Consider the following 17,351-nt stretch of genomic DNA (forward strand, 5'->3'; position numbering starts at 1 on the left):
ATGTGCTGGCTGTGCAGGTGTGGCAAGCGCACAACTTCAAACGGAATTTGGTTTGTGTGAGTACTTAGTGCAGAGTGGGCAGTGTGGATGGCTTTTTCGGTGGCACCTAACGGTTGTTAGTGGCAACTCATAGTCCAGAGGTGGAGTGACAAAAAATACGAGCGCCACATTTGAATTTCGTTGCAGGCTAAAGTTGATAAAATGCCAGTGATTTAGGGCGTGTCCTGGCCTCAGCCAGCTACATCTGTTGTGCCATTGGCTACCAAAGTCCAACAAACGAACGGAAAAAAGCATGTCTGCAATTAAGATAAAGTTTTGACTTGTTAATTTTTGTGTACTGTATCCCACAAAAAAACTGTTCGACGAGGACGACCTTAACGAGCTATTCAAGAAAAAAAGCTACACTTATGTCAGATGTTATTAATTTAAACATTAAACAATTTAATTAGTGCTACTTATATGCCAGGGGCAACACACTAAATGAATGGCGCAGAATTCCTGCTCTTTATTAGCAGTTGTACACTTGTTGTACCTAATTAACTATCTTACAAAAATAAAGTACCTTAGATATATTTAAAAGAAAATAAGTAGAATTTTATACATACAAAATAAGACAAAAAAAGAAGAAAAGTATAAAAAAAGTAAATATTTTTGACCTGAACCCAGCGAAACACAAGCCTTAATTATAAACGGAGGTCACCAAACAATAAACAATGAGAAATAATGAGAAATATTAATATTATCGAATTAATTAAAAAGTAGGTTATGCAAATAAATAAATTAATTGTGTTAATGCACATTATTAATGCAATTAATGAATTATGCACATAATTCTTAAAGTCATCTAGTTCAGTTTTCAAGCTATGAAAAGCATAACAATTTGCATTGCGATGGTACTGAAAAAAATGTTGCAGGCAATTACATTACCTTTAAATTTGAAATATTCTGTGCATCAAACATAAAACAAAGAATATTTTTGTTTGTCCACTCTGCTGATCGGTTACATATCCTCAAGGTGCATAACTCTGTGATGGCTTCACGTTTGAAGTTCAAAGCGGGCATCCCAAAAACTAAATCAAAGTCCACAAGTGACATATATATATGCGGATTTTTGATTGCATTTTACTCTTGGCTCTTTGCATTTGGACTGTGCGATTTTTAGTTTTGACATTTTGCGATTGACGTTTTCATTTTTCATCGTGTGATTTGCCACCGCTGCGCTGGAGTTAAGCTCGTCCTGATCAGGGCTTTCATTTTTTTTACATCGAGATATATTCACTTGTAAACCCCTGCATATATGTAAGTATTTAACAAAGGTTTTTACTTGTGCGTTTTCAGTTTAGTGACCGCTTATTTATTTTTTTGATTTTGATTCTCCGAACCCGTTGAAAATGGATATAATAAGTTGAGAGAATGAATAGTTGAAATAAAGTATGCAACAAGCATGGAGAAGCGTTTCCGACTCCATAAATATATATATTATTGATCAGCATCCAAAGTAGATTCAAATTTTGAATGTTGATTCTCATACACCATTTGTAAATTATCATTTGCATAATGCAAAAATTCTAATAATTTTATGTAAATTTACCAAAGAGATATTGTAAGAGAGGTTTCTGCTTGCTGTTTGGCTCTCGGTCGATTTGAAGCTTTTGCTGATAACTAAATAGAGATATGGCCGGCAAAAAAGCTGTGATCAATGCTGATATCAGTATGATAATGATGAAATCCACTTCTAACTATAACTACAAGCTAATACTTAAAATAAAATATGAATTTCTTATTTGCTATTTTTTATTATAATAATTAGTTTTATTAATTAACTAAACTATACTTTTGTTATAGTCTTTTATTTATAACAATACGAGAAACTAAAAAATACTGTAGAATAAAAAGAGTAGATTTTAAACTCAATTATTGAAATAATTGGTATTGAACAAACCTTTTAACGACTTAATAAAAATATGTTGCTATTTTTCTGACGAACTTAATTTTTAAGCACTAATTCTTAAATGCGGACTAAAAGGTATGAAGAAGACGATTGCTAAATACAGCCGTTCCAACCAGTATTTCTAATTTGGATTTTTTATTAAAAATACATCAATGTACCAAACCATAATAATAAGTTGCGATATACTTTAAAGTTCTGCGAAAAGCATGAAATTAGATTCGGTTATAAACTTTGTATGTGTTTTTATTTTGCTACTTATAGTGCATTTTGTCTTTAAGTGATGTCTAGCTTACGAATTTGTGCAAATAAAGAGTTCGTGCTCTGAATTCCACGATCTGTTCCAAATTGTTTGGCATTTCCCCAAAAGGAAAACAGAACTGGAGTATACGCAAAATTTAAATTTACAGCCTGAACTGCATTCTTTTGCATACATTAACAGTTGCCACAGAACTACTCTGAGCTTCAACAAATTGCAACCCAAAACAAATAAAGGAGTGGTTGTTTGGCTTAGTTTTATTGTTGCCAATTTAAAATAACTATTTTGCATTTTGAATGGAAGTTGGAGTTTAAATTTCATATATCGTAATAGAATTTAATTATATACTTACTAATTATATTGGACTAGCATTGCTATATATTTACTAAAAAGGAGAATAATTTCATAAACTAATTTTCAAGCTTATTTAATATAAACCAAAAATGTTGCTATAGTTTGGCGAATGCCTAAGTTTTGTCTTGGAATTTAGAATGCTTCCGACCAGCAACCTGACAAAGTGCTAGTCAAATTCCCCAGCGTGAATGCGTGAGAAGTGCAGGCCAAACAAGTTGTCTAAAAACAAGACGCACAACAGGAACCGGAACGAAATAGAGACAGAGTCAGGAGGAGAGCAAGGAGCAATGCAGCAGTTCCATGCTATCCAAATTTGGGCGGTGACCAGTGGGCGTGAAACGGCGCAAGCATAAAAGCCGAAGCACTCCAGCGTTGTCTAAGAAAAGAAATTATTTGCTTAAGCGACGGTAAAGGACTTTGTCCGGGTTTCCTTTCGCTGCCTACGCAGCCAGGAAGCAAAACAAAATAAAATAAATATATATATATGCGTGTATATATAGTCTGATAGACTATATTAAACATTTATGCTCGCAAAAATTTTAAGTGTATGTCCGGCGGGAAAAATTGTTACTGTTAATTTACAAATAAGGTCGTGCTATTATGGGTTGCTGCTGCTACTAACAGCAGCTGCTTGGGCCTGGTCTATTTATTTTTACTTCAAGTTTATTTGCCTTCTTGCGCACATTTTCACTCCTTTTCATGAATTTTTGTTTGCGGCTTGTTGTGGCTCTTGTCCTTGTTTGTTTTTTGTAGTTGATGTGCTTTCTTGTGGCCTTTTCTTTGGTCTCTTATTAAGCCTTTCCCCCCGCCCGGTAACTGATTCAATTAAGTTGCCTGATTATGTTCACCAAAAATAAAAAGTAAATATGTAAATAAAAAAAAGTGTACGCATTTCTTTGTGTTTATTTGTTGCCTCAGCTCGGTTAACAATTTTCATACCCATTTTTTTATATTTTTTTCGTGGGTGACGCAATGAATGTGCTCTCTACGGGTCTTGAAAGGAGCATAGAAAATGAAAAGTACGGGATTGATTTTCCTCAGTATCTGTTCGCAGCTGCTGGTTTATTAAATAGTCCGTTATTCTGGCTTGCACAAAATATAAACAGTTTAGGAACGTAAACTGTTATTAAATTTAAACTGATGGTGCAATATTAGCCATAGTATATGGCAAACATAGTTATGGAAAAGTTCCCATTAGCAATCATTTGAAACTCTGATTAATTATGGTTACCTTGTATTGTTCTTTTCCTTTTTATGCCATAACCACAGCTTATAACTGCAGCATAAGGTGTGGCAGTAATGGTTGCCACGTTGACGACGCTTAAAGTGCAAATGCAATTTGCTTGCATCAAGAATTTTGGGCACTTGTCTGCCCAGCAACAACAACAAGAACTGGCAAATGGTAATAACCGAATGGCACTGGGAAAAGCACTAGAATAATTTTCGCATAAGTAAAAGTCATTTTTCATTTGTTTTCATTTCCGATTTATGATGCATTTTGATTTCTGCATAGATTCCACACAATGGCCAACTATCTTCTTCTGGCTCCATATGTGTAAGTGTTTGGGCTAAGTGTGGGTTTGTGCATGTATGTACGCTCGACAAAATTTTAAGTGACAGCTGCATGTTGCATAGTCTTCAGGGCAAGAGGGAGGTGGGGGTGAAGTTGGTGATGGTCCAGGTGCTGCTGCATACCAGCAAATCGTTCATGCAAAGCGAACGCTGCCAGTTGCAGTAGTTGCAATGCAGAATATTTCTTGAAGCTCTGGAAAACGAAGCAACAACAAAAATTCAACAACAAAACGGAATGTCAGACAACGCTGACAATTGACTTTTATTGCTGTTGACAGGGCAGGCAGGCATTTTGGGGGTGGGGCAAAATCGAGTCAGAGTCAGGTTCAGATTCCCAGTAGCGAATTTGTCAATTCCCAGCTATTACGTTTTACTTAACATCTCTGCAAATTACGCACCATTCTCTATACAGTCCGGGAGTTGAGAGTTTGTTTTTCTTTCAGTTGGAAATATTCGACATTTCTTGTTCTATTCTATTTTCTTTTATTTTATTTTATTTTATTTTTTTTTGGACGCATTCACATTTTTGAAGGAGCACTGCCAGTGCCCGGATATGGACAAGCGCCGTGAACTAACGTCAATGGCAATTGCATAAGCACAATTTCCGGCTTCCACAAAAATATCTAAGACCAAGCTGATGGCCTCCAGACATTCCGAGCTGCCTTCAAGAAAGATAAATTATAATCATTAGAACGAAAATTAAATGCACTACACTCAATATATTTATAACAACTTTCAATTATATTTTAACATTCACTAATTGAACTTTTGCGTAATTGTTGATTCTATGAACACGTAAATGATTGCTTAACGATTCGTATATATTGCATTATATAACATAATAATAATATGCCTATATTAAACGGTTTGCATATTAAAATTGTCTGAAAAATGTTTTTTTTTTTATTAATTATTCATTAATTAATATTTAAACGTGTACCGCTCATTTAAAAAGAAGTATAGAAGAAAAAATAATATTTGTATACAATTTGAAATAAAAATGGGAAATAGGAAACAGTTTGCAATATTTCCCTGTACATCACAACCCTATCTATATTCAGAAATTAATGTGACTTCAACAGTTGCTTATACCTTTTAAAACATACTTGGATTATGAAAGGGTACAGAAATTATACTCTCACGAATTTGAAATATTTTTGCAACATTTATTGCAAAATAGACAGGAAATTAAGGTGTTTGCAGCTGCATTTGTCTCTATGTGCATGTTTATGAAATGAGTGCATGGCAGCGTAGCCTCCAAGTATGCAACAGACTTCGGCGTGCGCCCTAATCAAGACCTCACAAATTTGCTGTAAATTTATGTATGTCGTGTTAAAGGTGAATCGAGAACGAGGAGAACAACATCTGAGGCGTAGCAGCAGCAACAAACAGTTACTTGACTTTAAGTAAGTATTTGCTAAAGCTCAATTTCGAAGCCTGCTCTCGGTTTCGTGTCCATTTTGCTGCGCTCGAGTGGATCCTGGTCTGGTTTTGTAGCAGCCGCAGCCGTGGGAGTTGAACATCGCCGGGGCAAGGTTCAAGACATTTTTTTGTGTTCGTTTGTTTTGTGGCGTTTCCACTGCGCTAAATTCAAGTTATAATCCATCAGGGGAATAATTATTGTGTACACATTATGATAGTGGCATAAAAACCAAGGGTTTATCGTTCGCCGTGATGGACATAAGGCGCCTCCTAACCGGCTGCCTCCTCCTTTACTTTACTGGTTGAGTCGAAAGCAAGAAATGAAAGATGCGCGATAAATTTGCGTATTTTTAAGTGCTGCTCACTGAAAGGTTATTTACGTTGGAAAGTAAGTAACGTAATGGGGCCTGGGTTTCTGTAGCTCAATAAACAGAAGTAATTCTCCAGCTGAAGTACAGAAGGAACTCTTAAGCTCCTACTTTACAACCTACCTTTAATGGTCATAGATCAGCCATTAAACATTTTCCATTTTGCTCTTCAAGCCTGGAGCAGCTTATAATTTCCGTGCAGCTGCAGTGCCATTAAACGGATCCATTTTAAAACAACGCTTTTTTATTTTGTATTTTAAAATTGGAGGCGAAGTCCCGTGGGCTGAAACTTGGCCAGTTTATATGAAAAACTGCAAATTAAATCTAATTATGAGCGGCCAGCAACTCCAGTCACAATAGTGACCAGGGGCAGGGTGCATGGTTCAGGGTACAGGATGCAGGAGTGGAGCCTCCCAGCTAGTCAAGCTGCGTCCAGCTTTGCTTTTTCTGTGTCCAACTGACCCGCACAAATGCGGCTATTGACGGAAACAATGCGGACAAAAGCTACACAGAACGGTACAGCGAATCAGCAGCTAGATATGGTCCAGGTGCGCCAGTTGACCACCAACTGGCCTTAATGCAACGTCATCGGAGCGCAGCGATGCCAGCAAGTGAGAATAAAAAGAGCTTACTGAATACAACAACCACATCAACAAAGAGCTGAGAGGGATCTGGTCGAGACTTATCCACTGGGAGATACCCTTTCCTCATTGAATACAACAAACATAGCGATTTCTTTTAACCAGTGCGATTCAAAGTCAAAAAATATAAACATAAGATTTAATATATTATACATTTCTCATTCAACTCATCAGATACATTTTTGACAACTTCATTATACCATTCCTCCCCATTAGTTACTGCTGAAGGGTATAAAAAAGAAATAGAGATTTAAAAAAAAGCTAAACAAGAAGCGGCTGAATCGAGAGGGATGCCTAGTAAAAAGGTTTAAACTATGGTCGAGTTATGGAATGTATACCGACGCACCGACAGAAAAGAATCCTTATTTATATACTCACACAGGAGAGAGAGCCCAGTTTCATTATTGTGATGAAGGCTGCTGGCTGAGCGTGGCAAGGGGGCGGCTCAGTTACTTACGCCTCAATGAAGCTAGAACTCATGTGCCGCAATTGTGGTAAAATATGTTTGCACAAAAGGAAATCGCCAAAGCCACGTGTCCGGGAAATGCTGAATTTGTCTGCCGGGCGCACTCGTGGGTGGGTTTCCCATATTCCTATTCCTACGCCCAATACTACAGCTGGTCAATTCCAAAGATTCCACAAATCGCAATCTACACTACTATTTAGTAAAGTATTAAGACTCTAGCATCATATCAGAAAGATTTGATTACTTGAAGAATTATATTAAAGCTATATGTTTCATAATCATGTACTCAATACTTTTATAATAACTGTTTTGAAAATACCTTAAAATTGATGTACCATGAATTATTTATATTTAAATACGACTTTGAAAATAATAATAATAAAAGTGAGTGCACAAACTAATTATGCAACTGCCGAGTGTAATTAAGTCTTTTTTTTTAATGCAAGCAACAAAATTAACTGAATATTAACATGTAATAGAAATAATTGTCTTATGATTTATTCGGCTTACTTAAAGAAAACGATCAATTCCAACTAAGGATTTCTTTTTTTTTATAAACTTTGCTGTAGCTTCCGAGAACAGAGCTCAGAGTAAATTCACATGGAAAACTATGCACTGCTTTTATTAAATTTTGATCTTCAACATGTCAGCATATTCTTTTCTAAATGCATATTTTTTCATATGTAGATAATAATTCAGTTTAATACAGCATCAATAATACAGCTGAATATAAATTAGAAAAAGTTTTACAGAACACAATTAAATCCATGTTTCGTCTGCAAATTGTCTTTCATCTCTGTGGCTAAAATATGTGCCTCTGTTCATAATTGTATTGGGTCTTAAGCTGAAATTAATAAGCTGTGAATTGGTCGAGAAATCAGCTTTCGGAATACATATAAGTGTGTGCCGATTGCAGGTCCTTTTAGGGGTATTGCAGCAATATGGCTGCCAGCGAGCGCCAAAAACTATGCTATATGCCCAACTATGGTGGCACTTCCGTTGCCGTTCATTGTCTGTTGTCGTCCTGGGCATCCTTTTGGTTTCCATCGTCATAGTCGTCGTCACCGTCGACGTCTGGACTGGACTGGACTTTTGGGAATATTATTGAAAACTTTTACCGCAAGCTATGCTGAGGCTGCAGCTATGGCGCACTAAAACCAAAAATAAACGTATTGTTCGCTAGCTGCTGCAAAAACAAGGATTAACATTTACTTTTTTATCTTTTTCATTTTTTTTCTTTTCTTTTTTGTTGTCCAAAGTTTCAGTTTTGTTGCAACTTTGGCCACAGACACCGACACCACACGGCCACAATGCCACGCCCAGCTATACGGCTTCAACCAACCGCCCACTCTTAACTGGAAGGCAGTACATAAATTTTCTCAGCATTTTTCAAGCATTTTACCACTGCAGCTGCATTTACTCTAGCGCCCAATCAGACAACAAGTCGTCCAACCAAAAACATCCATTGACAAGAAACTCGAATGCGCTGCACACACCAAAGAACTATTAAACAAAACTCGCTTCATCTATTTAGTTTTTAAAGTAACACAAAAACTTAATAACTGAAAACTTAATAAAACTTAAAAAAGCTGCAACCTACAAAGCAATTCATTTAAACATTGCGATATACTGAAAGTTTTCCTAGTACCGCATCACTTAAATAATACTCACGCATAGGTGTTTGTTACTGCTCTAAACTGTTAGTTTTATATTTTTTGTGCTTTTTATTTTGCGCAAGTTCAATCGCAGGCAATAAGTTTTCCATTATTTATTGCAAAAGTTCTCAAACGCAATAACTTAGGTGCATAGTAAGGATGGCCTCTAGTTTCTTTACTGTCCTTACAAGGTTATCGATGGACGAAAATATGGCAGCAAATATATTTAAGCTAATTGCATATTTTTCATCTGCGACCTAGCAAATGTAATAAGCCAAGGCACACAACACTCGTATGTCACCAAGTGGACTTTAGTTTCTATATGAAATTTTCAGAGCCTTGACATTTTAAATACCCTGTATTAATTTTGATTGGTGAAAAGGTTAACAAATGAAGCATATTTATTTTACTTATTATTGGAAAGTCATTAAGTCAAATAACAATATTTATTTTGGTACATAGATTTGCTTTGATACATTTTAAATTTGATTCAATCGAGATATTAAAATAAATAAATTTATCAATAAGATAATGAAAGTATTACATATTATTAGATAGTTGTTGAAATCAGTTGCAGGGTGTCTGAATAATGCGACCTCTAATTGTTGACTTTTTATAGTAGCTGAAGCGAAATGCTGAGCAACTCAATTGGTCAACGGTAGCTCTGCAATTTAGTTCGCTCAGGTTTTTGGGGCGCAAAATGAAATCCATCAATTATAGAAAATCATAGTCAACATTGTGCCAACCACTAAGCGTAGTTTGCCATATGGAAAAGCTTTGTTTGCGAGTTTGTGCCAAGTAGTTGCCAATCAATTTTTGGCATTGTTACGGTCGCTGCCTACTTACATAATCCCCCCACACCCATTCATTTAACCACTTGCACAGAAGCGAGCCGTCGTCAACGGTTTTGCGGTAAACAGGCACGTCGATTCCAATGTGTGTCCAATGAATGTGGTGCAGCCAACTATCGGCTCTGGGTGACTATTGTCCAGCCGTACTGGGTGTCATGGTTGCCCTGTCCTACTTCTATCCATTGTGACACTCTGCGCTACAAACACAATCACAATCAAAATGTTGCCACGTCCCATCTCGTGCCCCCGCCTCACTTGCAGTTGACACTTTGGTCCCTATAACTTCACAGTCCAGTAAATGACGCGTTGTCCTTCTCTTTGCCACTTGCATTGTAGTTGCACGTCGGTTAGGCAATGGCAGGAATGTCTCTCGTCAACAGTTCGAGTCGCCAGTGCCGAGCATAGCTTCATTTGAATCGCTTGACTCACTTTGTGGCAACATCACTTCCGTTGACATGTGTGCTTTTCACTCTCTCCATTTCAATCTCGCTCATTCTTCTTCTATTTATCTACCTGAATACCACCAGGCTCTACTATGCGCCTTTTTGTTTATGGCATACATTCTCGCTCTTCTGACTGCTGCAGAAAGTCGAAACCTGATTAATAGCACAAAAGGCGTACAAGCAAGCTTCTAATTAAACAGCTTAAAGAAAAACAAAATTTAGGAAAACGAATTAAATATGTATGGGGTATATTCGCTGTCATTTCAAATTGTGTAGCTCTAAATTTGACAAAATCCCCGACAAAACGAATTAAATATTTTTAGAAAGTTGATAGGAAGTTGGTAGATAAACTCAAACAATTTCTAAAAATACTTTTTACCATCAAGACAAAATTATTACAAGTTCAAGTTAAAGATGGACGATTATATTGCGGGAAAAACACAATTTTGACAACCTACAATCTCGCAACATCAGTGGTCGCAATGATGCAAACCCAGCAACACACTGCTTTGTGACCAGTCCCGAAATAGTCACAGCGCTATCCATTGTGGGTTGCCTAGACTTTAATCCTCTGAAAGATGAGCTGACAGACGACAAGGGCAAAAAGTTAAAGCTAAAAGCACCAACAGGTGAGGAGTTGCCTGCTAAGGGATTCGATCCCGGCGAGCATACCTACTCCGCTCCTCCGAAACATGGTGCCAAAGTGAAAGTGTGTAAATCACAAGTCGAAACGCCTGCAAATCCTAAAGCCATTCGAGAAGTGGGATGGAAAATACCACACTGATCTCACTGTTATTATAAAGGTCAAGGGCAAATGCACCACCGACCACATCTCAGCCGCCGGGCCCTGGCTCAAATACCGCGGCCACTTGGACAACATCTCCAACAACATGTTTATCGGAGCCATCAATGCCGAGAACAACGAGATGAATAAGATCAACTGATGGGATTTTAAATTAACTATAATTATCAAACACAATTAAATTATTATTTGAAGTGTTAATTGAGCGCAAATATATTAAAATATATATAATCATTCATAAATTTCTTATAACGATTTGTCCTCCGTGTTCATTGGGAGGATTAAATTGAGTTTCAGATTCCCCGAAGCAATTATTTTAGTTTTTCCTTCATTCGGTTGAGAGCGCTTCCGGCTTTGAACCACTCAATCTGCTCTGTATTGAAGGAGTGATTAAGTTTGATTTTGTCAGAGCTGCCACCATTTTTGATTTCACAATCGATGGGATTTCCGGGAGCCATGTCTTTGAGATTGAGTAGGGATATCTTGCTGGTGGGTTGGATTTTGTCATAATCGCTGGCATTGGCAAAGGTCAGAGCAAGGAGGCCCTGCTTCTTGAGATTGGTCTCGTGTATTCTAGCAAAGGATTTTACAATAATGGCAACCCCTCCCAAGTGACGAGGCTCGAGGGCGGCATGTTCGCGGGAGGAACCCTCGCCATAGTTGTCCTCGCCAACTGCAACCCACTTGACCTTGTTGGCTTTGTAGTCGCGGGCCACATCGGGAACTGCTGCCCACTCGCTGTTGCGCTGATTCTTGATCTTATTCATCTCGTTGTTCTCGGCATTGGTGGCCCCGATAAACATGTTGTTGGAGATGTTGTCCAAGTGGCCACGGTACTTGAGCCATGGCCCGGCGGCTGAGATGTGGTCGGTGGTGCATTTGCCCTTGACCTTGATAAGAACAGTGAGATCAGTGAGGTCTTTGCCGTCCCACTTCTCGAATGGCTTTAGGATTTGCAGGCGTTTCGACTTGGGATCTACGGACACTTTCACTTTGGCACCATCTTTCGGTGGAGCGGAGTAGGTATGCTCGCCGGGATCGAATCCCTTAGCAGGCAACTCCTCACCTGTTGGTGCTTTTAGCTTAAACTTTTTGCCCTTGTCGTCTGTCAGCTCATCTTTCAGAGGATTAAAGTCTAGGCAACCCACAATGGATAGCGCTGTGACTATTTCGGGACTGGTCACGAAGCAGTGTGTGGCTGGGTTTGCATCGTTGCGGCCTGTGAAATTGCGATTGTAGGAGGTCACAATGGTGTTTTTCTCACCCTTTTTAACGTCCTTGCGGTCCCACTGGCCGATACAGGGCCCACAGGCATTGGCCAGCACCGTTGCGCCAAACTTAGTGAAAGTATCAATCATTCCGTCACGCTCTATAGTGGCGCGTATCTGCTCCGAACCGGGAGTCACATTAAATGGTATCTTCGCCTTGAGCCCGTGGCTGAGAGCGTCTTTAACAATGCTGATACAGCGACCCATATCCTCGTACGAGGAATTAGTACAGGAGCCAATGAGTCCTACTTTAATTTCCATGGGGTACCCGTTCTTCTTGGAGTTCTCGGCTAATTTGTCGATGGGGTGTGCCAGATCGGGTGTATAGGGGCCATTTACCAGGGGCTGCAACTTGTCTAGGTCGATCTCGATGACCCTGTCGTACTTGCAATCCTTGTCGGGTGTAAGCAGCTTGTTCTGGTACTTCTGTGCCTCCGCCGCAATCTCTGCTCGTCCGGTGACACACAGATAGCTGATCATGCGCTCGTTGAAGGGGAAGAGCGAGGTGGTTGCCCCGATCTCGGCGCCCATGTTGCAAATAGTGGCCTGGCCCGTGCAAGAGATGGACTCTACACCTGGGCCATGGTATTCAATGATGGCGCCCGTACCACCTTTGACGGTGAGAATCTCGGCAACCTTTAAGATGACATCCTTGGCTGACGTCCAGCCGCTGATCTTGCCAGTTAGATGGACTCCAATCACTTGGGGGCACTTCAGCTCCCAGGGCATGTTGGCCATCACATCGACAGCATCGGCCCCGCCCACACCAATGCAAAGGCCGCCTAGGCCGCCCCCATTGGGCGTATGCGAGTCTGTGCCGATCATTAGGAGGCCTGGAAATGCGTAGTTCTCTAGAATGATCTGATGTATGATGCCGCTGCCTGGTTTCCAAAAGCCCAGGCCATACTTGGCACTGGTGATGGCCAAAAAGTCGAATACCTCCTTGTTCAACTTCTTGGCACGTTCCAGATCCTGCTCGCCACACACCTGTGCCTCGATCAAATGGTCGCAGTGCACCGTCGACGGAACGGCCACCTTGTTCAAGCCCGAGGAGATGAACTGTAGAAGTGCCATCTGAGCGGTTGCGTCCTGCATGGCCACTCGATCTGGATTTAGCAAAAGGTATGATTCTCCGCGCTTTATTTCCTGTCCCGCAGGATCTTGGAGATGCGAATAGAGCACCTTTTCGGATAAAGTGAGTGGTCGGTTCAAGCGACTGGCTACACAATCAAGTTTCTCACTCAGCTGCTCATAGGGCAAAGTATGACCAGCTTCGAAATTGGACATGGCCACACCGGAGGCCTTGTGTCTCATCAGCGGATTAACGGCTATTTTGCGCAGTTTAACTGCTGTCTGTGATAATCTTTTCAGCATAATCGTGTCTTTTGCAGTATAATCGTGTTTCTCGTACTAAAACTTGCAGCAATTTTGTGAATGAATGATCTTTGAATGCAATGAATTTAAAACTTATGTGTACAAGTTAACTTAAATCAGCTGTATCTGAAATATAATGATATGACAACATCTGCTATGGAACTTGTTTTCAAAATGTAATTTTCAAATTGTGTGAATATAAATTTTACTTCCAAAGCTTTTGATTTGATACCGTGAACCCATTGAACATTTTCATTAGTTAGAAACAGTAGCATTTTATTGATGTCAAATTGTCAAATTTTTTAAGATCGGATAAGGAACATCCAAGTTACTGTCGCAAACATTTTCTGTTTATGTAAATATGCGCTTGCATGTGTAAAAAATTTTTGCAAATCAGTTCAGGTCGGCCTTTAGAAAAATAAGATGCGCTGCCCTAATTTTTTTTTGTACTCTTTAGTGCATGTGCCCACCATAAGAAATGAGTGCACTTACACGACTGCTCACATTTGAACTTTTTGAAGGAATATTTTAAAATAAAAGTATAACATATTTAACAGCTGGGTTCGTAGTCAAGCTCACTCAATTAGAGAATTTTTACTGGCTTATTTAAGCAATTTTTCCAATTGGTTTTCACGCAAATTCAAAACACTTTGCACTCAAGTAAATGTGTTTTTATTGAGAGTCATAAAAACAAAATGCAATAAAGCGACACTCGAACAGATATTTAAGCAATTCATAGACGTTGATGTTAATTTTCTGATTCAGTACAAACGGTTTTACATTACGTGAAATGATTTGCGACTAATTAAATTCCACATAACATGCCAGCTGGCTGGAATACAGAAAGATGCTAATGATGAAATTTCTCCAGGTTGAGCTGGCCAAGGAGCCAACTAACTAATTCGCATAAAACACGGCCCGTTCCCGAAAACTCCATTTCCATTTTCGTATGCAAATGAACAATAAGCCAAAACAATTACTCTGCCATGTATGAGAATGAGTGAGTGAGGCGGTTCGAAAAAGAGATGGAAAGTCTGGAACATATTTGCACTTGCAACACTTTGTATGAGTTGGTATAGAAAATTATTTGCTACTTTTAATTAGTGCCAAAAAGTCAGCCGGAGAGCTCACAAAAAAGCCGTCGCCAGTAGCGACCAATGCCAAAACAGAAGTTCAACGAGCAAATGCAAAATATCTACATCTATATGTGTATGTCTGTATCACCACAGTTACTACTACTGATGCTTTTTGTGGCCAAATTTGCACAAAGTCAAACGCCCAATTTTCTACAGTAAACTGTCAGCCATGTGCTTTGGCAATATGCTCTGACTGTCCTAAATCATTGCAATTTGTGCTGCCAAAACCGAAAATGCTCAATTATTATCGTATAATGAGGGGATGTGGGCTACGTGAAGACAACATCAACCTTGTGGCATCCAGTAGAGATGAGCGCGATTTCATACCATCGATATTCACAACATTAAACAATTTAATATAGATATGAAAAATATAAGAAATATATTTAGAGTTTATCTGCACTTTCAATTGTTTTCAGCAATTGTGTAATGAATAGTTCAATAGTTAAAAATAGTTAAGTTGCATTGAACAATTAATTTCGCCTTTCGAAAAATTAATTATAGTGCACTAAAAACGATGACAACAATAAATATTGTAATAATATTTCCTTGATAGCCTATGTTCAGTATAGTAAAATCGATATACTGAACATATTAAATGATATATTGAAAATATTGTTTTATATCTGTCACGCTTACATCTCTCGTAAACGGTTTGTTGTGGTGCTTGTTGGAATATATTGTATTTCAAAATATAGATCTTAATTTTTTTGAAATTGTGTCAACCTTATCCGAGCCATATATGTTCATAAGCACACAGATTTCCTGGTTGCCTTTGTAGTCTTCTATGTAGCAAGTATCACACATGCATTTCAATTTAAGTTAACAATATTTACGAATTTATTTCCCAACTGCAGACAGTCGAAACTTTTATCGGTTTTGTCCCTCAAATGTAAATTTGTCATTTCCATAGATTGCACTTAAGTGAAATTCTACTTAATGCATTTATATCTGTGTGTGTGTGTGTGTGTGTGTGTGTGTGTGTGTGAGTGTGCCAGTTTGGATGTTTGTGAGTAGCAATCGCAAAAAAAAGTATTATCTCTTGTCGTGTGATATGCATTCCCGACGTAGAAACCAAAAGATACAAGTTTTGATTATTGAGTATATTGAAGTATTATTAATATATTTCAAAAGAGCTTATTTTACATGTTAACTTCTTAATTGGGGTTGGGTTGTATAGAATGTGAAAGTCCGTTGCGAGAATGCTGTTATGTAAGTGCCATGACATCGTGTATCAACAATAAAATCGATAAGCTGACGAGCAAAGCAAATTACACACTTGGCTTCAGCGATAAGCGTAAATCACGCAAATGACAAGTGCCAATAACATCAGACGAAAATAAAATGAAATCCAAACCCAAGAATAAAAAACAAAAAGCGTGCAAGAGGAAAAAAATCCGAACGCTCAACACTTGTCCAATACACATAAATTGCATTTTGGCCGCCGGAGAGGTAAACAGCGGCAAATGCCACAAAATGACAGAGGAAACAGGAAAAGCAAAGAACAAGGGGGAACATAAACCAAAAATCAACAATAATCGGAAAATTATTTTCATTGATTTTTGTTTTTACGAGGAGGTGCGGGGTAAATTAAAGAAACAAATAAAATGGGCAAATACAAGCGGAAAACCCATTACTCACACACACTCACACACACACACACACACACACACACACACAGAGAAAGTGTAGAAGGTAGGAGGGTTGATGGCGAAATGAAAGAACGTTGGGAACAGCTCGAATTAAGTTAAGCTCTTTTATTTATTATTAAAAAAGTTTCAAGATTGCCAGAGTGCAAAATTGTGTGCACCAAAAAAGCTATATATGGGTAGGAGGAATCAGCAAAATCTGCGCATAATGCAAAGAAAATCCCAAATTTATCGTATCACTTAGATGGAGTGTCATGTGGGGGGAATGCCACACTAGCGCCATACCCTTCAACCCGAAGGGGTTAAAATGCGCATTATGAACACAGAGTGTGTGTGTGTGTGTGTGTGTGTGTGTGTGTGTTTGTATATGCGTGTGTATTTTCCATGTGCTTCTGCATTCATAATATAACTGTTGATTATTGCGCCAACACGTACTCAGTGTAAGTGAAGCAGCAACTTCAGTGCCCGTCGCACAGCGCGTATGCGCAATATTATTAGATATTGAAAGCAGCCATCGATGGCAATGTCGACTACATCGTGTGCCAAAAGCAATTGAGAGCAGCAACAGGAGCAGCAATACCAACATATGAATTTTCAGAGTCACTGCTTCAACACACACCATCAAGATATGGGTATACATTTATTTATCTTTACAATGCTCGACTGACAGATATCCCTTTGGCTAAATCTTATCCGTAGCTCTATTGCGATCACTCACTGTAATTTTATGGAACTGATTCACTATTTGAAGAATACAAGAATTAATAATTTAATACACAAGTCAGAAATCTCTATTCTCCAATCGGCAGGAGGATAGACATGTGATTAGTTTGGCTAAATTATCTATTTATTTCCATATAATTATGTGGTATTACAATAGACTTATTAATAACTGCATTAGTCAGAGATTATTTATTTTTTCCACAACTGTCCAGGGTATGAAGAGCATATTACGGCTGGGCGTGGCGTACCAGGAGTGCTGGATCCTGGCCCTAAGTGGGCGCATCTCCAGACTTGATGCAGAAATCGGCATATGTAGCGGCTGCTGTCAATGTGGTGCTGTATTAAATCGATGGCAATGTGATAAATTGTGGCATATTATTTATTACTGTAATGACTTTAAATTGCAATTGCAAGCAACGC

General features: G+C 38.6%; 1 protein-coding gene across 1 annotated transcript; it reads right to left on the reverse strand.

Annotated features, from left to right (window-relative positions):
- Nucleotides 1-10,977: 10,977 nt before the first annotated feature.
- LOC6563456 (probable aconitate hydratase, mitochondrial) lies at nt 10,978-13,501 on the reverse strand. Its single transcript, XM_001990541.3, has one exon. It carries the CDS (start codon nt 13,421-13,423, stop codon nt 11,093-11,095), a length of 2,331 nt encoding a protein of 776 aa, XP_001990577.1. The 5' UTR covers nt 13,424-13,501; the 3' UTR covers nt 10,978-11,092.
- Between the last annotated feature and the right edge of the window lie 3,850 nt (nt 13,502-17,351).

This window comes from Drosophila grimshawi, unplaced genomic scaffold, assembly GCF_018153295.1.
Source record: "Drosophila grimshawi isolate 15287-2541.00 unplaced genomic scaffold, ASM1815329v1 contig_311, whole genome shotgun sequence".
Taxonomy (NCBI): domain Eukaryota; kingdom Metazoa; phylum Arthropoda; class Insecta; order Diptera; family Drosophilidae; genus Drosophila; species Drosophila grimshawi.